Source organism: Hydra vulgaris, chromosome 11, assembly GCF_038396675.1.
Source record: "Hydra vulgaris chromosome 11, alternate assembly HydraT2T_AEP".
Lineage (NCBI taxonomy): Eukaryota > Metazoa > Cnidaria > Hydrozoa > Anthoathecata > Hydridae > Hydra > Hydra vulgaris.
Genome location: NC_088930.1, coordinates 32,215,770 through 32,241,919, shown reverse-complemented (window position 1 = coordinate 32,241,919; position 26,150 = coordinate 32,215,770). Strand labels below are relative to the sequence as shown.

General features: G+C 28.1%; 1 protein-coding gene across 1 annotated transcript in view; it reads left to right on the top strand.

Annotated features, from left to right (window-relative positions):
• The window catches only part of LOC105846609 (uncharacterized), a 133,045-nt gene that overhangs the window by 101,338 nt on the left and 5,557 nt on the right, over nucleotides 1–26,150 (top strand). The window contains exons 12-16 of the mRNA XM_065810787.1: nucleotides 84–377; nucleotides 5,824–5,872; nucleotides 14,481–14,640; nucleotides 21,881–22,109; nucleotides 23,347–23,422. Of these exons, the coding sequence (XP_065666859.1) occupies nucleotides 84–377; nucleotides 5,824–5,872; nucleotides 14,481–14,640; nucleotides 21,881–22,109; nucleotides 23,347–23,422 (808 nt within the window). The remainder of the gene's footprint in view (nucleotides 1–83; nucleotides 378–5,823; nucleotides 5,873–14,480; nucleotides 14,641–21,880; nucleotides 22,110–23,346; nucleotides 23,423–26,150) is intronic.

Sequence of the window (26,150 nt, the reverse complement as noted above, 5' to 3'; positions counted from 1 at the left end):
ACCACAGAAATTATGCCTGTAAAATTATCATCATATGTTCATAAGAAATTATCATTTTGTATATTAATTTAAATATTCTTTAGTTCCAAGTGGTTGCCCACGTAATTTTACTGTTGCAACAGTCAACTTTACAAATCTAAAATTATCATGGACTGAAGTTGAAAGTTCATTGAGAAATGGAATAATAGTAAATTATATTTATTGGTGTAACAGCTCTGATTATAGTTTTTCAAAGAAAGTAGACAACAATACTTTTAATGCAGAAATTAACAATCTTATTCAATATCCAGATTCAATTTATAATTGTTCTGTTGCAGCATGCACGAAGCTTGGTTGTGGTGTGCAGGCTTTTGCATTTAATATTACATTAGTTAGAAGTAAGTCACTTTTATTGTATGTTTTTTTTTTTGTTTTTGTTTAGTTGATGTATGCAGTTTAGTCCTTGTCTACTTTTTACATATGCAAGAAGAAAAAAAAAGAAGATTATTGCCAGCGTAACCACGGAAAATTATGACTCTGTCACTTTCTATGATTTGATAAACAGTGTTAATGAAATTAATTTAAATCACATACAATCACTACGTTTTTCCACATATGTCAATAAATTAAAAATAAACCACAAAAAGCATGTTAAATAATATTTGATTGGTTCGTACATCGGAGAAGCACAATATTTTTATGAGCGACAGTACAGTTAGAAGAAAATTGTTTGAAATGGGGTTTAAAGCTTGTTGTCCATTGAGAAGCAGAAACTAATTCCTCGCATGAAAACTAAGCATCTCGACTAAGAAAAGCACTTTTGCTCCTGGACTAAGGAACATTGGGGAAGAGTTGTTTTCAGTGATGAGAGTATTATTCAATGTTCTGAACTGCAAGTGCAGTATGTAAAACAACAAGTTAGGGAGAAAACAAGAGAAGACTATATTGTTCAGCATGTTAAGCACCCAACGCAGGTTATGATATGGAGTCTAATAAGCATTTTTGGCACAGGTAAGTTGAATGTTGTACAAGGTACAATGAGGCAGGACCAGTACAAGAATGTGTTGGAGAAGCATCTTGTTCCACAGTTAAAGAAGTGAGCTGCAAAGAAAGGATTGCAGGGCATTGGAGACTTTTTATGCATGATGGAGCACCTTGCCATAAGGGCGTTGAGTTGCCCAGTATCTGACTTCTAAAGGTATTGACATTTTACCATGGTCAGGCAATAGCCCAGACATGATCTTTTTTGAGAATTTGAGGTCAATTATTAAAGCTGACATGAGAAAGAAAAAGATTACAAACAACAGTTAATAGAAGACATTAACTCAAGGACAAATAATGCAGAATTGACTGGCAGCATTGCATCTCTAGTTCACTCTATGCCAGAAAGAATTCAAACATGAGAGTTCCTTCACAAAGTACTAGATAACAATCTCTGTACTAAACTTTTTTATGAACATTTTTGAATGCAATTTTATGTAATTTTGGGAGTGAATAAAAATGATTTATCAAAAATTTGCTTTTTTGTTACTGATTTGACCTACACTGTAGAAAAATGATAAATATCACCTACAGTATCAGACAAAACAAGTGCAACCAAATAATGCTAATTTAGTTTCTTTATATATACGTGCTGCATTTTTTCAATTTAGAGAAATAACTATGTAACTGTTTAGAGACAAAGTTCTGCAAGTTTTATTCATCACAAAGTTCATTATTTGTACACGAAAATTAATAAATTAATCAAAAGTATTAAAAAAAGTTGATTTCTTTCTGGACAAAACAAGTGCAACTCGACAAAATGTTGACCAAGCTGTATTTCGCTATCAATATTTCGTGGCGAATCCTTTGTTGTCGATCACAGCCTTGCATCTTCGAGGCATAGATTCGATCAGGTGATCAATGAAACTTTGTGGAATTGCTGCCCAGGCCTTTTGGATTTGTTCAAACAGTTGATCCTTATTACGAACACCTTCACGATTAATTCTGCGGTTGACAATCTTCCGCAGGTTCTCGATGGGGTTAAGATCCGGAGATTGAGGCAACCAATCCATCACCGATAGTTGGTTGTCTTGAAACCACTGCTTGACTACTTTTGCAGTGTGTTTTGGATCGTTGTCTTGCTGAAAAACCCATTTTATTGGCATATTCCATTCAGCATGAGGTAATGTAACATCTTTCAGGATATTTTTATTCATGAAACGGTCCATCGTTAGCAGAAAAACACCCCCAGACCATTACATTGCCTCCACCATGCTTCACGGTCTTATGGCAGTAACGTAAATCGAGACGTTTTCCGGCCAGTCGACGTTCACGGCAAATGCCATCGCTCCCAATGATGTTGAACTTCGGTTCATCACTGAACAGGACAGTTCGCCGTTTCTGCACATTCCAGTCAATATGAGATGTAGCAAACAGGAGTCTTTTCTTCTGGTTTTTTAGTGAAATCAGCGGTTTCTTTGCAGGGCGTCGAGAAAACAATCCGACTTCAACAGCACGTCGTCTGATTGTTGGGTCCAATACACTTATGTAATCGCCAATAATTTTCTTTCTTAGTTCCAATCCAAGACTGTCGATAGCCATTTTTGCACTTGAAGTCATAAAAATAATAAAAATAATCACGCTTCTCAAGGCTTACTGTGTTACATTTACCTTGTGATGATACAATAATGCTCTGTGGAACACAACGTCTTGGTTGGATGTGGACTGTATTGATGTAATGAAACACTTGTTGTATTTCACTTCTTGTATTGATGTTCTTTGATAAAACACTTTGATAAAACTCACTTCGATAAACTGTCTTGATAATACTGACTGATTGACTTCCATATACTGACTGAATTACATGTCGATTTACATGTCTCTTATATAGTAAAATGAACCTGTGTGAACCTGTTGTGGAAGATTCTAGATGCTTCTTTTCGATGCGTCTGGATGCTTCTGAATGTTTCTGGATATTTCTGGATGCTACCGGATGCTTCCAGATGCTTTTTCTGGAAACTTCTGGAAGCTTCTGGAAGCTTCTGCATGCTTCTGGAAACTTCTGGATACTTCCTTTAATTATTAAAAAACTTCCGTGACGATGACACGGACCAGATTTAAGAAAATGAAACAAACCAAAAAAGTTGCACTTGTTTTGTCCACTGCAAAATGGCACTTGTCAACAAAATTCTGCCTGTGGGCTGTCACCTGTCAGCTTATTGCTCATGTCATGCCATGCTATGACTCCAGACTCCTGAACTGTTTGCTGTGGTAGTATAGTTCATTTCGTTTTTAAGACATGTAAAATTAGGACCACTTTATAGCATTGTTCGATGTTGGTTGCAAATGTTTTGTCCAATACTGTATGTAATGATGATATCAACTCACTAACCAACATAATGTGAGTCTGTTAACCATGATTCAAAGAAATTTTTAAATAACTTTAAATAAATAATTTTTTTTTAAAAATTCATTAAAAAAATAGTTTCCAATCATGATTTTAACATCGTTTTGTTATATATCTTTTTTGCTCAAAAATTGCTAAAGTATGACTAAAATAGTTTTTTTATATGTAATAGTTATAATCCATTCTCAGCATTTTGTATAAGTACACACATTGGTACATACAACAGATTTATTTAGAAACATTTTTTTAAATTTATTTAATATAAAGTTAAATTTATATTATATAAACTTGTATTATTTGATCTTAAGAAAACATCAAATAATACGAGTTATCTTAATACAAATAATAATTTATTATTATAAATTTTTGCGTTGATATAACATACTAGTATAACTTACACTCTAAAACACAATGTCAACACTATAGTTATATGTGTGTGTGTATATATATATATATATATATATATTTATATACATATATATATGTATATATATATATATATATATATATATATATATATATATATATATATATATAACACTGACTGGGAGGAATCTTATTGTTTTGTTAATTTGAAAAATAAATGCATTTGCTTGTTGTGTAGTAGTAGTGTTGCAGTGCCAAAAAAACATAATGTTGAACGTCACTTTTGGACAATTCAAGTTCATTTTTTTGGAGAGAGCTATTCATTTAAATCTGAATAAGAAAAAATATCAATTAAAATTAAATCTAACTTCACAACAGACTGTTTTCACAAAGTATGTGGAAAATTCTAAAAAGGTCACCATTGCTTCTTTCAAAATTTCTCACATGCTTGCTAAAAAGAAGGAACTTTTTACTGATGGTCAGTTGTTTAAAGATGCATTTCAAAATGGTGGGAATAGTTTCTTTATGGGATTATCTAACAAACTTGATCTTAGCAATACAAGACTTACAGTTATCAAATAACATCGTCACAAGAAAAATATATGCAATTTAAACAGACATAAAAACTCAGTTAGAGACTGACTTGGAAATACATGACTGTTTCTTGCTACAGTTTGACGACTCAACAGGTATATCAGATACCGAATAATTTGAAGTTATGGTGAGAATGGAATTTAATAACTTCATAGTAAAAGAAGATAAAGTTGCAAATATTACCTATGAAAGGAAAGACAAGGGGTGTAGGTATTTATAATTCAGAATTCAGAATATATGTCAAGTCAATAAATATGGTTTTGCAAAAGCTGTCTGTAATAACCACCGATGGGGCACCAGCAATGTATTATCTACCAGGAAGCTCTGTTTTGTAAAAAATTGCCTTTTGAACATGTTATGAAATACACGTTACAAAAAAAAACAGTTCTATTCGAGCAGTTCCATTGCAACACCAACTTTTCAAGGCCTTTAGAAGATACTGAAGATAAAGAACTTGATCTTATCCTGCATACTGAAGTATGTTGGCTCAGTAAAGGAAAAGTTCTTACAGCTTTGTGTGTTTAATTGAAGGCATATAAATATTTATAAATGATAAAAGGAAAAATTATGATAAACTAGCTGACTTTCGCTGGCTGATTGATTTGGGTTAATTCACAGACATCATGGAAAAATTGAATTCTTTAAATTTTGAGTAGCAGAAAAAAGACAAAACTATAGTTGAAATGATAAGCTCTGTAAAATCATTTAAAGCTAAATTGGATTTGTTGATATTACATCTGCAGATCAAGTCTTTAGTATATTTCCCACATATAAAGAAAATGCTAGGTAACAATGAACTAAACAGTTCATTATTTATAAAGAACCTTCGAACATCAAGCCAATTGTTTCCTTCTCTATCAATTCTTTTACTTGCCAAATAAATGTAATAGAAATTGTAAAACAAAATGAAAGGCAGAACAACTAGATTTAGAAATTTTAAACCTTAAGAATTATATTTAGCTAAAATCCTTAAAATCAAAGTACTTTTGAAATAGAGTGGAAAGAGAAAAATTTTCATTTTTAAAAAAAGTAGCATATAAAAATGCCTTCTTTTTATTTGTATTTTTTGTTTATTTTGTTTACATTTTTTAAATAGGTTTCTCGATGTGAATGTAATTTTATTACTTCGAAATACTTTTGTTTATTATTTGTTAATAAATTATCAATATAAGATAATAAATTAAAAAAAAGTGGAATAAAAATAGTTGATGGCGACTACCCTACCTATATTTTAGAATGTTCTATAGGGATTAAAATGTTTCGAACTCTTAGTTTAAACTGAATTTTTAGTTTTATTTAAAAAGGTTTAATAAAGTTTTATTTTACTTATGCTGAACATTTTGACCTTTTTTTTTTTTTTTAACTTAATTTTTATATTTTTATTTTTAATAGATGTTTTATTGTTTGTTTTATTTTACTTTCTATTGTTAATAGATGTAAAAGACACATTTCACTTAAATAATGTGTAATTTTTTTTTTTTTTTTAATGATTTTAGATGTTTCTAAAACATTGTGGAAAGTTTTGAATGATGTCACTCTACAAGGGTATCAAATTTTATTATATCATTTATTATGATTCTAATTCATTCCCAGCAAGACTGCAAGCAACCACTATTAAGTTTTAAGTTACTAGATTTAAAGAGTAAAGTTAAATTTTGTTTGAGTTAGGAAAACATGAGGATGAGAGAGAGAGTTCCAAAGTGAAGTGCGAAGAAAAAAACTTGATGAATAAAATTTTTATAGAGCATGAAAGGACAGATACAGTAAAAAGATGCAATTTTACTGAATTCTGAGTCAGTGAGAATGAGATTTGGTTAATGGGACTAAAGATGACAGCTCCTTTGAGCAGCGACCATGACAGTATTTGTAGAAAATAGAAAGAGATGCAGTTTTATGGCAATAAGAGAGAGGTTCAAGCTTAGCATAGAGGTAGAGAATGGAATTAGGAGTAAGAAAATGGCGAGCACGGTAAAAGAAATAAATAAAGAAAAAGAAATTTTTCAGATGCTAACTTTACAATAATTTTTTTTTTTTTCCTATTCTAGTTATAAATTTTTTTTATATTCTATTATAATTATTTTTTAAACTGGTTCATTCTCAGCAAAGATTCAAGCAACAACTATTAAGTTGGGAGTTACTAGAAAACAAAGAATAATAATAAGTTAAAGAATAATAATAAGTTAAAAAGCAAGGAAACAATTTACAGAAGACTTTAAAAGTGGTAGGTTGTATGAGTTAGGAAAACATGAAATTAAGCGAGGGTTTCAAATGGTTGAAGTGTGGGGAAAAAAACTAGATAAATAAAAGTTTTTAATGCATGCAGGGGCAGACACAGTAAAGAAATAAGATTTTGTGGAATGATTATTCAAATGAGAATTTCATTAACCACCACTCATTCTCAAGTGAGAATGAGTGATGGTTAATGAAACTAGAAATAATAGCTCCTTTGAGACAGCAAATGGAGCCTAGGTGTAAAGTTGTCAAGAAGATAACTTACTTTCTGACCATCAATATGGATTTCGATCTTCTCGTTCTACAGCTGATTTGCTAACAGTAATAACTGACAGGTTTTATTGTGCATTAGATGAAGGTGGAGAGGTTAAGGCCATCGCTCTTGATAATTCAAATGCTTTTGATAAAGTTTGGCATGCTGGTCTTCTCCATAAGCTTTCTTCTTATGGTGTATCCAGCAACATCTTTAAGATCATTGAATCCTTCCTTTCCAATCGTAGCATAAAAGTTGTCCTCAATGGACAACACTCTTCTTCTTATTCTGTAACTTCAGGGGTTCCTCAAGGTTCTATCCTTGGCCCTATACTCTTTTTAATTTACATTAACGATCTTCCAGATATTCTCACATCACAAGGTGGCATTGTTTGCTGATGATACTACCATTTTTTCTTGTCGTGATAAAAGACCAACACCCTCTGATTGCTTGGAGGGGGCATTTGAGCTTCAAAAGGATCTCACTTCTGCTACAGCATGGGGCTCACAGTGGCTGGTGAACTTTAATTCAGATAAAACTCAATTTTTTTTAGCCAATCGTTATCGCAATAATTTAGATCTTCCTATATTTATGAACGGTGATGTACTCGATGAGTCACCTAATCTTCTAGGATTAACTCTTACTTCCAATCTTTCTTGGAAACCATATATCAAATCAGTTGCAAAATTAGCATCTGCTAAGGTTGCATCTCTTTATCGAGCTCATCACTTTCTTACTTCGGATTCCCTTTCTCTTTTAGACAAGGTGCAAAAACGCATTGTAAACATAGTTGGACCTGCTCTTGCAGCCAACCTCTAACCATTATCACATCGTCGTATTGTTGCTTCTCTTTCTCTTTTCTACAAATACTATAATGGGCACTGCTCTAAAGAGCTAGCGTCTCTTGTGCCATCTACTAAAATTCATTCTTGTGTTACTCGTCATTCAATTAAGTGTCATCCTTTTTCTGTAGCTGTTCCTAAGTGCTCCAAAAACGCTTATTCGTCTAAATTTTTTCTTCGAACATCAGTTCTTTGGAATTCGCTTCCTTCATCTTGCTTTCCTGATTCATATAATTTGCAATCTTTTAAGCCGTCTGTCAATCGGTATCTTGCTCTACAATCTTCATCTTTTCTCTTTTAGTAACTTCCAACTTTAATTAGTGGCTGTTTGCAGCCTTGTTGGAAGCGAAGATGTTTAAAAAAAAAAAAAAAGATTATTAATGAAAATAAAAAACAAAACAGAACCAATTATTGAACCTTAGGTATACTCTAGAAGTTACTGGAAATGAAGAAGAGTATTGGCCTTCAAAGATGACTTGATAAAACAGTTAGAAAGAAATGATTTGATCATCTCAAAAACCTTCTAAGATAGACCATATAAATCAAGCCTATTGATAAGAAAAGCATGCCAAACTTTACCAAAAAATATTAGATATCCCAAATGGCCCTTAATAGTCTCAATGTCTCAATCTAATGCATGAAAAAATCTTTTTCACAGCAGTTAGAAAGTCAGTCGTAGAGTGAGAAGTATAAAAACAGTATTGATTTCCTGACAGTAAGTTAGTTGATTCAAGATAGGATGTTAGAAATTTATTAATCAAAGACTCAAAGACCTTGCTAATAATAATAAAAATACTGATTGGACTATAGTTGGAGAGGTCAGAGTGATCTCCAGAGTTTTTGAAAATTGAAACAGCAGATGAGATTTTCCAACAGACAGGAAAACAAGATTCAGTCAAGCACTTATTAAGTAGTTTAGAGAGAATTGAAGAGAGTTTCGGACATCACTTTATAAGGCTATGACAGGAATGTTGTCTGGACCTCAAGCTGTTGAAGGATTTATTTGAGATTTGACTTTGATAACGGAATGTCTAACTGTGTCTTACAGGTTTAATTGTAATGGAAGGAAGTGTATTTTCATAAGATTTCTTTTACAAGAAATAGAAAAGTTGCTGGATGCAGAATTAGAAATATTTGAAATTTTTCAAGGAACCTCTGACAACCCAAAAAAGTTTCAAATTCAGCAAACACAGGTTTTTCCAGCAACAGGATGAGGAAGTTAGGATCTGCTATGAAGCTTTTCAGCCCTGTCAGAACTATAAAACCTAACTTTCAACAGAAATTTTCTCAAGCAGGTCAAAAGCTCAATGACCATTTTATAGTCAAAAGTATTTAGCTCAGTGAAAGCAATACCAAAAGCCAAGTTGTTCACTTTTGTGATCTCAAAAAGCTCATTGAAATATTCGTGTGAGCAAGAAAAATTTTTTACTCTTCTGTTGTGTATAGAAAGAGAAAAACTTGAAAATGGAAGAGAAAAATTTCTGAAAGTATGCTTTACCCTTATTATGGTTCATAATGAAGATGAGCTTCAAAATTCACTTAAGAAAATTGTCAGATTGATGACACCTACATCATCAAAATCTACCAGTGTCAAAAAACAAATACTGGTAGCAATTTCTCAAGAACTTCAGAGACCTATGCTAATGTCAAGCCTATTCTTGATCTCATCAAATTTCAAAAAAAGTGTGCCAAAGATTCACTGGTTATATCATGTGATATGAACTTGCCAATATAATGTGTGGTATACAATCTCATAGCAGCAGGCACCCTTGTTGTTGGTGTGGCATTGAGTCAACAAATTACCTCAACTATGGAAGCCTGAAAACATTTGGCGTTATTAGAAGCAAAAAAAAGAGTTTCTTAGTTTTCAGGCAGCAATTTGAGAAAATCAAAAGTCTTTCAAAACATTGACGGTTCATTGACAACTGTTGCAGTTTATTAGAAACTATTTCTTCAATGGAGCTACATTTGTTGCTAGGTGTTGTGAATCATCTAGTGAAAAATCTGGTTTATTTTTGGGATGGTGCAAAGGAATGGTATATTCTACTTAAGAAGTTTTAGCAAGTTACAGCAGTTTGCTGATTTTGCCAACTTGATCTCAATCAATTTTTAGGGTATTTCTTAATTGAAGCTCTGTCTCATTTTTGAGATGTGGTTACTGCATGCTTTGGCATCCAGCTGGATCCAGATTTTGAATCAAAAGTTATGAAATTCAGAGACAGCTACATCAAACTCCCATTTTCCTTTACACCAAAAGTACATGCTGTTTTTACAATACAAAACTCACTGGGAGAGATACATCTCTTTTGTATCTCTCCCAGTGAGTTTTGAAGTTTGAATGTGAAACTATTTTATATTTTGTGAATATAATGTGAAACTATATAATTTTGATGAGCTGTACTACAGCTCATCAAAATTATATAGACAGGATTTGGTTTCTTCAGTGAACAAGTAAAGAAAGTTTCACATTCAAACTTCAAAACTCACTGGGAAAGATACAAAAGAGATGTTACATCTAGAATATTCACAACAACTTTTGAAATGTATTGTAACAGTAAGAAGGTTTAAGAATAACTCCAGATTGATAATGTTTTTGCTAGTCATTACTGATTTGTTTTTGCTAGTCATGTGTCATGTATTAAACAATATTTTTCATAAAGTTAGAGAAAACAAAGTGCAAAAATAAAATTTTAAGAGTTTTTTAGCTGCTTTTTAATTTATTACAAATTACTCAGCTTGGGTGAGTTTTTAGTAGTTTTCAATAAAAATATTTTTAAATTTCCAAAGCCTTAGGGCCAATTATTATTTAATGATTTTTTTTTGTGGGACAAAGTTTTGACCCTTATTTTGTGGAAAAACATGATTACAATATAAATTACCATAGGCAAAAATAAAAATAAAAAGTGGAAAAACTAAAAGTGAAAAAAGTCTCACTGATGATTTCAAAAGATTTCAAAATCACTTGCAATAAACCTCTACATGTGTCCAGAATTACCTCCCAAAATATTTTTTTGGTTATTTTGTTAATATTACTTTTAGAACAAAAAAAAAGTGAAGTAATCTAAAGTGAAGTAATCTAAAGTAAAGTGAAAAAATCTAAAGTAAAGTGCCTTTAAATAAAGTGGCATGCCACTTTAGATTAAAAACCTTCATGAAGACCATTAATGTAGATCAAAAGCAATACAAGAGCAAGGATAGAACCCTGAGGCGTCCCAGAAGTTACTGGAGCAAAGTAGAGTGTTGGCCTTCAAGGAATGCTGCAGTTGGAAAGAATTGGTTTAATAATATCAAGATACACTAAATTCAGCAAGCTTATGGAGAGCAATAGCACTTGCCTTGCTTCCCCTATCTAATGCACAATAGAATCTTTTGGTTAGAGCAGTTAGAAAGTCACCTATAGAATAAAATGATTGAAAATCATATTGATTGTCAGAGAGTAAGTTATTAGATTCAAGATAGGATGTTAGAAATTTATTGATTAAATACCTTGATAATAATATAAAGATGACTGATTGAAGAGTTGTAGGGGTCAGAGTGTTCTCCAGAGTATTTTTAAAATCGGAATGCCATTTTCCAGAAGGCAGAAAAGGAAGATTCAGTCAATCACTTATTTAATAGTCTAGATAGACTTAAAGATAGTTCTGGAGAAAGTTAATGTTGTCTGGACCACAAGTTGTAGGAGAGTTTAGTAAAAAAATGTTTTTAGCAACAGAAGCCAGATTGGTAATAACTGAATTGGTACAGATAACAGGAATAGAAGGAAGAGTATGGCTATTAAGTTCAAGAGTAAAATTAGCGGAAAAGTTCCTTGCAAATATTTCTGATGTATCCTTAAAAGGGGTATAAAATAAGGGGTATAATGAATTAGACACGGAATGTTTAATCTACCTTTGTTAATGACACTGGTGAACATTTTCCAGAAGTCTCTACAGCATTATTTCTTAGATAAAATATGAGATTAAATAAACTGAGAATAATGGAGCGTAGCCTTAAACAACAATTTTTTTAATAAAATTAAATAATAAAAAATATTAAAAAAGCGCTTGTTCTCAAGAAAGCTTTTCTTTTAAAACAGATGAATAACATGATTACAATATAAATGCAGCTGCACAAGAAGGTGAAAACCATAGATTAGATTAAAGCTTGATGATCGACCAAAAGGGTTGGTCATCAAACCAATGAGAAAAAATAAAAGCTTTCATCCCTGCTCGGATCCAGGAGGTTACATAAGAGGCATGTTTATTAGTGGATAAACATAAGAGGCATGTTTATCAGTGAATAAACATAAGAGGCATATTTATCAGTGGATAAACATAAGAGGCATGTTTATCAGTGGATAAACATAAGACATTAACTCAAGGATAGTAGTAAACAGTGCAATGATAGCATAAACATAAGCTATGGTCAGAGACAAGACACAAATACTTAGTAGCCATTAATACTTATTTCCGAAGAAGAATCAGGTGAACTTAAATTAGTCTCACAAAGAGTAAGTAAGACTGGTGAGTTTTGCCAGAGGTAAGACAGTTAACTGGTGGAAAGTTACATTGAAGACCACAAATATTTGTGAAAGATATATTGAAATGTTAGGTCATGGTAATGGTTTTTTATGTCTAAAATAATAAAATCAGCTTCTCTGAGCGCTATTACAAAGTTTGGGAAACCTTACTACCAGCCGGCATCAGAACCATTAAACTGAGTTTTAGAGGTGTAGTCTTATTAGAAGATAACAGGAAGATTTGCATCGCCACTATCAAGTAGGCATATGTACAAATCTAGTAGATTCAAGAAGTACCAGCAATCCTTATCCTAGGCAGGAAACAATTTAACACAGGTTTACATCTACGCTACCCTAATAGCTGAAGAAGGGGTGGTAGTTCAACAGAGTTTTTATATATATATATAAAGTAGTAGAAAATCACTTAACAAAAATTTTTTTTTCATTTAACACTGTGTTTCGTCAATAAAGACTCATCAGAAATGAATAATCAAATTAATAAAACTTTAATTTATACCAAAAATTAAATTATAGGAAGTCACAAATGTCTTAACTACTGTAAATTTTCTTACATTTGTGGAATATGCTGACACGATTATAAAAAGAATCTTTTAGAATTGATTACTTTTACTTTTTTTTAAAAATATTTTTTATAAAGGGGGTTTAATGTAATTATTATTTGAGCTCACTTATTTTTATAGTTTTTTAGGAGAAACTTATTTTTGCGCCTGCATTTAGAAATCAGTTCTGATTTTTTGTTTAATAAACATTCTTGGTTTGCATTTGTAATAATTTCAAATTTCTCTTGTAGGCAGAGTATTCATTTTTTGGAAATATTGTTATATGAAGGTGCTGCTTTGCGGATGTACCAATTTAGTATAAAATCATCAATATTTTATTTTTTAATTCCCATATATATTTTGACAGCATGGTGTCTTTTGAATACTTTTTATTTTTAAAAGATTGCTTATGATTATCAAAACTTTTTTTCCATTCCACCCTCTGTTATGCCAATATATTGTTTATCAGGTACATTCTAAGAGGAAACAATCCATTTATATATCACATTTTTGGATAAACAACTTCCACTCATTGGACAGTTGTCTTTTTGTTGACAATTACAATATTATGTAGTTTTTTCATTTAGGATTTCTTTTTTGCTTAACAAAGCATTATTGTGACCTTTAATAATTCTTTCCATATTTTTTGTGCAACTGTAGCTAACTTTAATTGTTTTTCGATTAAAAATTTTATGTAATTTATTAGAGGGCGGGAAATGCTTATTGACTAATTTTATAAACACTTTTCCTATATTAGTGAAAACATTTTTGCTATATGGGGGGTTGAACCAAATTACATTTCTAGTTCTATTTCGCTTTTTTGTATTCTTTTTTTCAGGGTCAAACTTTAGTTCAAAACTTTTAAAAACACTTTTTTTAAGGGTATCTTCAAATATTTGTTTAGAGAAATTGAATACATTTTCATTGGAGGAATTTTAGTTTAGCCTGTTATTAATTGAAATTGGGATTTGTTTTAGAATTTGGGGTGGATGATTTGAGTTAATATTAATATACAATAATTTATCATTTGGTTTTTTAAAAGACTTATGAATTTTCAAAAGGTCAAATGTGATGTCAAGAAAGTTCACAATTTTTAAATTTATGTTTATTTCAATTTTGAAAGTCAATATTTTTAAAAAATTTTATATCTTTTCTAATTTTATGGAGGTGTGGACCAGATTTTTTAAACATTACTATTAAACCATTGTTGCGATAAAGGCCTAAATCATTTATATTGGTTATTTTACTTGATAAATCTAAAATATATAGTCCAACATGTTCTTTTTTAGATGATAAAAACATTTTCACAATTTTAATTTATCACAGATAATTTTTGGCGTATTTTTTTTGTATTTTGAATGATTTTTGAATTCAAATATTTTAAAATAAAGTTTTTCAATAAACAAAATATGTTGTCAAATAATAACAATTAAAGATAAAGTTAAAAGATAAGCTTAAATTTTTTAAAGCTCAAAGTTTATTTTTTCTAAATAATAATAAAATACTTAATTTTAGTTTTTAATTTTAATTAAAATTTATGAAGTTAATTTATTTATTGTTTATAAGGGTTTAGAATTTATGTTAAATTTTGTAAAAGTTACATCTGATTTTTATACTTTTGTAAACAAAAAATATTTTTTTGACTTTTATGTTTTTAAAGTTTGCTCGAATTATAATTTAAAATAAAAAGTTAAAAATATTTGTTGAGTAATGTAAGTCGAATAGATTTAAAAAAATATTACTTCAAATTTTTTTTATTTGTTCACAGGCATTTACTATTGATGAATTTACACATTTATCCAACATTTAATGAATCTTTAAATGCTGATGTGGAATTTGATTTTTATTTACCCCCATACTTAAGTTTCACTTTTGGAAGTGTTATACAGAATTTCATTAAAGTAGATGGCAATAGAATAAAATACTATGTAAGACATTTTTATATTTTATTTTTAACTGATGCAGTTCACTAAACAAATTTGAGACTATATACAAATTAATTTTTTTAAACCATTAGACTTTGTCAGAATGTAATTTTAAGAAACCTTTTTTTAAATTCAAATGATTTTTACAAAGACATAAAATTCTTAATTAAGTAGCTTCCTTGTCTGTAGTGGCCTTCTCAGCCTTGAGGTGAATTTACAAAAAAAAAAGTGTGTAATCATGGTTAGGGCAATAGAAAATGGTGACAAACAAATAGTGAGATTCATAAAAGCATATTTAAATTAAAATACTATATTACTGAGAAGAGTTAGTTGTTTATAAAATTTTGATCTACTGATTAATTTATTTTTTTAATTTTGTTTTGTATTCTGTTAACATCTATAAAACACAAGCATTTTTCATAAAATTAAACCTAACTTTTACATATATAAACATATATAACATATATATAAACTTATATATATATATATAAACTTATATATATATTTATATATATATATATATATATATATATATATATATATATGTTTATATATATATATGTTTATATATATATATATGTTTATATATATATATATATATGTTTATATATATATATATACACACACTGCAGGCCAAAAGTTTCTAGACACTTGGATTTTGTTTAATTTTTTAATTAAAACTCCCATAATTATTTCAAAAAAATTCAAATATAATATTTATTTTATAAAAGATACATATAGTTACTATTTAAGAAAAAAAAAAGAAAAAAAATGAAATAAAAAAAATACTAACAACACTATTATTATTAAACTGTCTTTTCGTCAAAAAAATAACCCGCAAGTTTTTATCACTTTTTTTGCGATCCGTGGCATCCTATTTATTAATTTATTTACTATTTCGAGTGTAATTGATAACCAGGATTCTTCTAATATCTGCCACAGGTGCTCTTTGGATGTTGGGCATTTTTGTCTGACCTTTCCCAATAGAGTTACTGTGGGAAGAATTCCCACAGTAACTCTATTGAGTTCAAATCTGGTGATTGGGCCAGCTAGGTCATGTTTTTGAGGACACCATTATCCTCTTGTTCCTTTATATAGTTCTTACATAATTTTGAGGTGCGTTTAGGGTCATTGTCCTGCATAAAAACAAAACCACGACAAATAGTTCTTAAGCCAGAAAGTATAGCATTGTTTTCTAGAGTTGTTTTATATTGTTCTTTTTTCATAATACCCTCAATTTTAACTAGGTTACCTTCACCTGCTGAAGAAAAACATCCCCATACCATAACTGACCCACCTCCATGTTTGATTGTCGGCACTAAACACTCTGGGATCATTTTTTCTTTTGTTGTTCTTCTGATGTAAATTCTAAGTCTTTGCCCAAACAGTTCAAATTTGGACTTGTTGGTCCATAGTACTTTTCCCCAGTCTTCTTCTGTCCAATTTTGGTGGTTTATGCCCCATTGTAAACTTTTCTTTTTATTTCCCATCCGTGGCAACAGTTTCCTGACTGCTATACGTCCAGAAAGTCCTGCTTGTCTAAGACGTCGTTTCATAGTGGTTAATGAAATAGATTTTGAATGACTTCTATTAAAGCCTAAGTTATTTCCGGGGCCGTAAGTCTTCGATTTCTTTTACTCATCAATATTATACTATTATCTTCTGCTTTTGTTGTCTTCTGTGGTCTACCAGATCTTTTTTTGTCTTCAAATATGCCTGTTTCTTTCCATCGTTTGATGGTATAACTTTACGAACTAAATAACTTTCTTTATGTAATGTAATTATTTCAGAATGTTTTGCAACCGTTAAAGTAGGTTTTTTACCCATATTTTTTATTAAGTAATCGAATTATAAAATTTTAAAATTTTTTTCAAGATTTTTTAATGCAAGCGTCATTAATACCAAATGAAAACTAAACAAAACTAAATATTCTTAATCATTTTAGTCGGCTATCACTATATTATAAATATTATATTATAAATATTTACTTCATGTTTCAACAAGTAAATAACTTTAACAAGACCAAACTCTTAAGAGTAATGTAACGCTATATATCAAGTTAAAATAAACAATTAAAGAAACAAACTTATTTATGTAAGTTTGAGGTCAGTAATACCCAATTACTGATCCTAAACTTACATAAACTCTTAAGATTAGTAAGTTTAAGTATTATAAATTAATATTATTGATTAATTTAATGATACAGGATAGGTTTTAGCTTTTTATATAAAAATATCAAGTGTCTGGACTCTTTTGGCCTGCAGTGTGTATATATATATATATATATATATATATATATATATATATATATATATATATATATATATATATATATATATATATATATATGTATATATATGTAAATTATGTTAGTGTATTTTACAAATAGAGTGCTCAATGTTCTTAAAGAACAGAGTAATAATGAATTAGTAAAAAACACTAAAAAGTTAGATAAGTGTTTTTTACTAATTTTTATATATATATATATATACATATATATATATATATATATATATATATATATATATATATATATATATATATATATATATATATTCATATATATATATATATATATATATATATATATATATATATATATATGTATATATATATATATATATATATATATATATATATATATATATATATATATACACACACAGAGATACTTACATACATACATACATACATACATACATACATATATAACACTAACAGAATAACATAATTAATATAATTAATTGAAAATTAAAACTTTACTATAATAAGAGTGAATTACAAACATATATTTAATTGTAGTATCAACTACAACCGAAAATAGAATAATATTTTTAAAAAACAAAGATAGAATAATATTTCAAAATTATATGTCAAAATTAATGTCAAAGAATTTGAATAAAATGTTTCTTTTGAATTTTTAAAAAAATTTATAAAATGGTACACTAAGATTTTTAGCAATTTTTTAATAAAGTAAATTTAGCAGTTTTCAGTAGAGTACAAATATATTAGTCAACTTCATGTGAAAAAGATTATAATGGAAGTTGGTAATTTTTTGTTTAGCGTTTTGTAGAAAGTAAATTTTACTAGCATTGAAAAAATTAGAACTTTAAGTTTTTTGAATAATTTTTTTATGTCTGAAAGGTTTAAAGTTTTTATTTTAATTGATGTTTTGACAACAGCAGGTTTTAAATATGATAGTTGCCTATTCACAGAACTGTTATTAAGGTATGGCCAGTATGGTCCTTGCAATAGGTGCCATTTAAAAAAAGTGCCAGCAAGAAAGTTTTGGAATAGTTGTATATCTTCAAAATTTATAAAATAATAATAAAAAAATATAATTGCATTTATATTTATATTAAGCATTTATGATCTGTAGTTTCTAAAATGTTTTTAGTTCATATTAAACTTTTTAAACAAGTATTTTGAAAAATGAGGTTTTAAAGAGTCGTGTTTTTAATAGGCTTCTTTACTGCTGTAAAAAATAAAGAACAAACCACTTTTGCATTTCAAAATTTCACTCAAAAGTGATTTGCTTTATGAAAACTTTAATCTACTGATGTGAAGTAGATTAAAATCCTTATGCAGTATTTTATCTGTTTACATTATCAATGTTAAATATAGCCCCAAGCTATATTTAAAATCATAAAGATAAAATCATAAAAATCTAAAAAACATAAATAATAATTATTAAAAATTATGAATAATAAAAAAAAAATATTATTATTATTTATAATTACTAATTTTGCAAAATAAAAACTGACATTATAGGGAGAAGAAAAAAAGTTATAACTTACTAATCAATGATAAGTTTGATATGTTTATGTTATTTTAAAATACTTGGTTAAATGTTTTTTAAAATAATAAACATTTGTATTACATTAAGTATAATGCTTACTCTACATTTGACTTTAGGTGCAGCTTTTAGGTTTCAGTAAATTTAACATAAAGACTGTTTACTTTTAACATGTAAACTAGATAATCATGTTCCAAAACAGATTTTGTAGATTATATTAATTATTAATAGAAAATGATACTTTTATTAATAGAATATGATAAAGAAAGTTATTAATATTATAATAGAATATACAGAATAGAAAGTTATTATTATTATTAATAGAATATGATAAAAAAGATTTTGATGCCGTTTTAGATGAATTTGAAAATATGAAGGTTAGGAGAAATTAAACTTGTTTACAAGATAAAATATCTACATTGAATTTATTTTGTGGTTTTTATTCAAAAAATGATAATAATATTTTGAATGTTTCTCAAAACGTTATTGATATGTTAGTTATACAATTTTGTTTTGATAGTGTAACTGTGTAACTGTGCCAGTAAATGTTAAAATAATACTTGTTTAATTCTTACATTTAAAAGTGATATTACTAAACTCACAATTGAATGGCAGCAGTGTATGTTTGTACATCTTCGAGAGTTATTTTTCATAATTATTATTTCGCTTGTGACTAGTGAATTAACAATGCACTAGCTATAATATTATTAGAGTTATTTGTTTATTACTAATAATGATAAAATTTGTTTCTTTACATTAATATGGTAATACACTTTACATCAAGTTTTTAAATCAGTTCTTTTAAATGCCAAAATTGATTGATTAGTAAATTTTCAAATTTTATTTAGATAAAAGTTTCTTTAAAAACGTTTTACTGCATTATATTACAAATTAAATATCTATATTGAATTTTGTTAATTTTATTAACAATATAAGTTAAAAAGGTGATATTCATCCTTACCTATCAGGCTCCTAAAATGTTGCATCAACTTTTTTCAAACACACATTGATACGCCCAATCAATTGTTGTGAACTTTTGGCCTCCCATCCACCCTTATACACATTCTGATACACAATACTCCCCAATAGTCTTCGATTGGCTGGGCTTTGGGAACATTAAGAGGGTTTATATTGACCGGCACGAAATTGATATTTTCATCCATCCAGGAAATGTAATCGGTGTATAACACTACTCAAATTTAATTTTTTTTTAGTTTCAAATTAGATATTCAAAATTGGTAGGGCCAAAAGGCATAGGAGAGGTTTTTTTATGGTATTGAGAACTTTCATGGTATCAAATGTCACTTTTGTAATTCTTGCACTTAAAATTGTTTTTATAAATTTTTACACTTATATAAAAAGAAGTATGGTTATTTTAGTTTAAAATAAACAACATGTATTTCTGGTTTGAAACTAATTTTGAATTTTTTAACTTAACAATACAATAAAAGAATTTAAAATAATGCCTAATACATTTAATGCATTTAACTAAACAATGTTTAATGCAAAATCCAAAAACGGAATTTTCAAAAGAAAGTTTTACATTTTATCAAAATTTTTATTTTTTTATAACATTTTTTAACTTTTTGTTGTGTAGATTGGTGGGTGGACCATTTTTAGAGATGGTTATTTGCAACGCGCAATTTAAAAAAAAAAGTATTTCGTAGTTTCTAGAATTTAATAAAGAATCATTGTTGTCACACTGTCGTAGCTCAACTTAGTTGGCCCTTTTTTTGGAATATGCTTACCATTATTCTAGTTGATGTTGGTGGAACTTTTGAAACCATATTTCAGAACTTTTGTTTAACTCCATAAATAAAATTTATGTTTTATGAAGTCTGTTTATCTTATTTTTCTATTTTTCAATTTCAAATGATTCCTTATCAAAAGTAATGTTAAGTTTCATTCAACAGTTTGCATATTTAATATTTTTATATTATGCATAATTTTAAAATTGATAATTCATAAACAATTTGTTAAAAGGCCTTAAGTTAGAAAACAAATAGATTTTTTAGGAAAGCAACACTCCCTCCACCTCCTAAATAAACTTAAGATCATTTACAATTTAAAATTTAACAAGAAAACTTAATAAGTATTTTTTGATAATCACCATTTTCAAAAATACTTATAATGTTTTCTAATTAATTTGTCTAAAAATATAATACATAAAATTGCAATCAGCCAATTTAAATTTTAGCTCTATATTTTTTCATAATGAAATATTTCTGTGATCTGTGACACAAAAATCTGTCTGTGACAAAGTTTCTTTGAATCAATTTTCAAGTATGAGATAATTATTTGTTTCTTCAATGGTAAATAAAATTAATGAAATCTTTAAAATAAAAAAAATCAAACAGTCACAGAACTTGGTGTCCTTAAATTAGTGACTTTTACAAGTTGTTGTTGATGCTAATGATGATGATTATGATGATGATGCTGCTGCTGATGATGATGCAATGATGATGATGGTGCAATGATGATGCTGCTGATAATGATGATGATGATGATGATGATGATGATGATGATGATGATGATGATGATGATGATGATGATGATGATGATGATGATGATGATGATGATGATGATGATGATGATGATGATGCAATGATGATACGATGATGATGCAATAATGATGATGATGATAATGATGATGATGATGGTAATGATGATGATGATGATGATGATGATGATGATGATGATGATGATGATGATGATGATGATGATGATGATGATGATGATGATGATGATAATGATGATGATGATTAATCCTCAAATTTGGCTGCAAATCAGCCCCATCTATATTTTATCAAACCTTACCCCAATAAAAATCAACCCTATGATTACGACAATAATTTTTATTTGCAAAGTCAAATGGATTATAAAGGCTGCTTATGAAAAAAGGAAAATCTGCCCAAAACTACAGTGATAAAAAAAGTATTTATTGACAGAAAACCTGATATTAATATATATGATGAATTATATGACTTTATCAAAGCTTAAAATTTAATTTCTCAAGTCAACTGTTGTTTACTAGTCAACAATGCAAAATTATCTTGTTGCATTTGTTTTAAGCTTAATCTTATAAAGTTATAGTTTAAAGTTTAAATTTTAATTGTTATAATAATATAAGCCTAAGTGTTTTAATAGTTTTTTTAAATAAGTTATTTTCATTACAAATTTTTATTTATTTTCCATTTTCCAATTGATTTGTAAACAAGTTAATCGTGACAATTTCATTTAATTTTAGATTAACATGCTTATTTATAATTCTATGTTAGTTTTTTTTTTTTATTGCTTTTTATTATTTTTTATTGGTTGCAATAATATAGTTGGTATTGTTTAGTTAACTAATAGTAGTGCTTGTAATTTTTAATTTTATGCAAATTTTTAAGTTTTTGATGCAAAGTTTGAAATCAATTGTATTAATTTTTTATTTAATTTTTTTAGTTTACTAGATTAATTAGTTCTTCTGAAACATTCAATTACAACTTTACTGCTTTGTTTGATGATACAAAATGCCCTCTACCTGGTATTTTTACATTGAACATTCCTTTGAAGATAACAATTCAAGTGGAATTAGGTAAACCCACAGTATTCTTTAAAGCATTCAGAAAAGTTGTTGAGTGCTTTGGGTATCCATATATTCCAATTTTCAAAGACCAACTAATTCTTAAAGGTAAAAATAATATTTTTATTTTTTATTTATCTTTTTAATATTTTGAGTAAATTGCCTCAACTGAAAACAGAAAAAATCTAATCTAAATAATTTATTTCAGAATAAAATTATTGTAATTAATATTAATAAAATTAATATTTAGAATAAAAATTATTGTAATTAATAGTAAAATCTTAGTAAAAATTAAATGCACTATATTTTAAGTGTGTATTTTAATTTTTTCATGTTCTTTGCGTTATGTTTTTAAATAAATTGTGTAGGGGAGACCGGGGCTAGTTGGTTCAGTTTTTACTCTATGAGCTCTGTAGCCCAAATAGCACATTTTTTTGAAAATATTAAAGTGTAGTCTTAAAGAGTATGAATTTGGGTAACTGATAAAATTTGCATTCATTTACAAAAAAAAGTTCTTTAGGTCTTCCCGGGCCCTCAAAAAAAAAAAAAGTTGTGCCAACTTACCCCACCACAGGGTAAGTTGGCGCAAACTATAAAAATGATTAATAATGTACTATTAAGTGCAAAATTAATAGAAATCTTTTTACTATTATTTTGGCAATAAATTTAAGCCAAAAATTTAATATTAGTTTTAGCTGGTACCAAATATTAGTATAACAGCCAAAACAATATTCCACTTTTTATCTGTGAAAAAAAAACTAAAAAAAAATTTTTTTTAATTTTTTTTGTAAGAGTAAGTTTTTTCAATATTGTTAAAAATTAAAAAAAAAAAAAAATTAATTTTATAAAAATATTTTTTTTCCATAGTAAATGCTATGAGCCAACTTACCCCATGAAAATTTTGTCAACTTACCCCAAAAGCCTTTTTTTCAATAAACAGTCTATAGATCCTGAAAAACGGCAACTTTGAAAAAAATTCTGATTGAATATAGTAAACCAATTGTGACAGGAACTTTTACAATAATTTTTCATACAATCAACTATTTTCTTTGTAAAGTAAAAAGAAAGCGATGTTCCATAAGTTACGTTTTTGTCTAAAAAACATATAAATTTTAATATCTTCCATGCGCATGTGTTAATCCTGACAATACTGTAGTGAATGATGAAATGGTCAATTAGGAAGGTTCTGTGTCTTTTTTGTCACCCCTACTTTATTTTCATGTTATATTATTATGTAAATTGTGTATTTCATTTATATAAATTATGTATTTCATTTTCTTCATGCTATGTTTTTTTATGTAAAAATATATAAATAAATGAGCCTTTCTTGTAATTTCATATTTAGAAAGCTATGGCCGTGGTATTTATTGGGATGCAAAAGACTTAAATATTTATGTCTGCATGAATCAACATTTTCCTAGGTATGTAAATATAAGTTATAATATTATTGTTGTTAGTCAGAGCATATTTATTAACATTAGCAACATTTTAATAAATATAAAAACTTTTTTTTAACTGAAATGGTAGCCAAAAGCAAGTAGATTGTAGTTTTTATGTTTTATACATTCTTTTATGTTTCTTCTACATTTATGTTTTTTATGTTTTTATGTTCATTAGGCCAAAAAAAACTTATTGATTTGGTGAAAACAAGCAATATAAATTTGCATTTGTTAATATTATCACTATAATTAAGTGGCTTACCTCACTATTTCTTAATAAATGACAATGCTCCATTTATCCTGCCAATGCTACTTGCAGTTTTATTAAACAATACACTGTTAACTGCTTTGAAAAGACTTCATTTGCTTAGAAAATTTTTTGCTGCAGTAGCCTGGGTTATTTCACAGCCATTAGAAATCCTGATCATTTCTTCAAGATAGGGTCCATCAAGGTATAATGAACTAAAAATGATTTATTCAACTTTTCCATATTTTTTCTTAGATTAAGAACATCTGTAATTTTTCAGGTATCCAATTTTCTTTTTCAAACTGCATTTCTAAAAGTCTAAAAATCAAGTTCTACAATTTCAGAATTAGAAAATTTTTTTTTCAGCCACTGTTCTACATAATTTTATTTTAGCCTGAAGTTGATTTGCTCTCACAATTTTTTTTTTCTAATGGAATTTTCATTGTTTTTATCTGTTCGATTCATTGATCATTTTTGCGGTCCTTTCTGATCATCCAAAAACAGTTTTCTTCCCTTGTCGAAATTGTTTTAGTTTTCTATTCCATTATTATGCCAGTAAGATCTAAAGAAGAAATGTCAATAAGATTTAGCATTTCTTTCCGAAATTTGTGAAATTCCCAAAATTTCAGAAACGGGTGAATTTTTATATCCAGTAAATACTTTCTGGTTGCTTGTAATCAGATCCTACAATTATTCTATGCCAGTATGTTATTCCTTTTCCATTATATGATATTGTAAGAAATTCAAGTAAACTACTAATATTTTATGATATTTATACCAATATTATTCTCTCAAAAATAGAAATTACAAGTATTATTTATACCTAATTTGTTTATGACGCAATACTGGAATTGAAGCCTTTTTCTATGTTACCTTTTTACGCTTAAATGTAACAAATTCAGTGGCTGTTACTGACAGCCACTAAAGTTATTATATATAAATGGTAAAAAAAATTTTCAAAGGAGGCAGCAACCACATCTTGAAGTCTAACAGATTTAGAAATTGAAGTCATAAAGTATTTTCTGTAATGATGATATCCAAGCTTCTTTAGTCTTCTTCTTTAGTCGGCAGCTTATTATCAGGTTTTTGATGTTTTTTTCTACCAAAAAAACATTTTTTTATTTTATTTGAGACATATCTATATATAATTTTCATTTGTGCAGACCAATTTAAACGTATACAGTTGATGCAATCGAACAAATTTTTTTTATGTTTACAATATCCCCAAAAGTTTGAAATAAAATCATGCATGAACAAAACCTTGCATTAGGTAAATGGTAAAACCTGTAATAAACCTGTTTTATTACAAGATTTCATTTTTTGACATTTCTCAAGTGATATATAATATAATACAGTCGTCCCCCGGTTAACGAACCCCCCTGTTAGCGAACTTTCGGTTAACGAACCGAAAGTTTGCCCAAAATCCTCCCCCGGTTAACGAACCGGAACTCGGTTAACGAACCAATTTTCTTGTTGAATTTTTTTTCAAGTTCAATTTTCAATTTTTTGGTAAAAATTTTGACAAGCAATTTTCTTGTTAAATTTTCATTTTTTGATAAGCAATGTTCATGTTCAATTTTTAGTTTTTTCTAAAACTTTGACAAGCAATTTTCATGCACAATTTCAATTTGTTTCAATTTTTAAAAGTGCATAAATCTCAGGTTTCAATCATTTCACCTTTGCCTATTTTATTTATCAAGTTGGACAATTTTTTGAATTTTTTCCCCCATTATTTCGGCAAAATCCACCAATTAAAAATTTTTTAATGGCGGCCTATGGGAAAACGCGTTTTGGTTAACGAACTTTTCGGATAACGAACTAGTTCGTACTCCGAATTAAGTTCGTTAACCGGGGGACGACTCTATATATATATATATATATATATATATATATATATATATATATATATATATATATATATATATATATATATATATATATATATATATATAATTTTTTTAAAGAAGTATGATTAAATGGTTTAATAAAAATCATTAAAAAAACAAAAAAAAAATTAAAGGAAAAAAAAAAAAACATTTTTTAATGTAGTTTTGTCCTAATTTAGTTTAGATTTAATTTAGTTTAAATCTTTGGTTTAAGGAGAAGATTATTTGTCCAAAGAAATGTTGTTGAACCTATGATAGAACATTGTGTATTTTTGACTGTGAAACATAGTGGATGTTGTGTTAAGGTGTGGAGCTGTTATGGTTGGAATGCCACAGGTGGCATTTTCAAAAAAGAGAAAATAATGACAAAAGTAGTTTATTTGGACATTTATAAAAATAACAAATAATTCACATAAATAATTCACATAACAAATTTTTACAGTTAATGTTGCAAAAAAGTCATAAGATATGATAGAAAAATTTTGTTATTTTTAAAAGTTACCTTTAGAAAGTTTAATTAATGGAAAGCCATTCAATTTTTGAAGAAATAATGATCCAAAGCTTAAATTCAAAACAT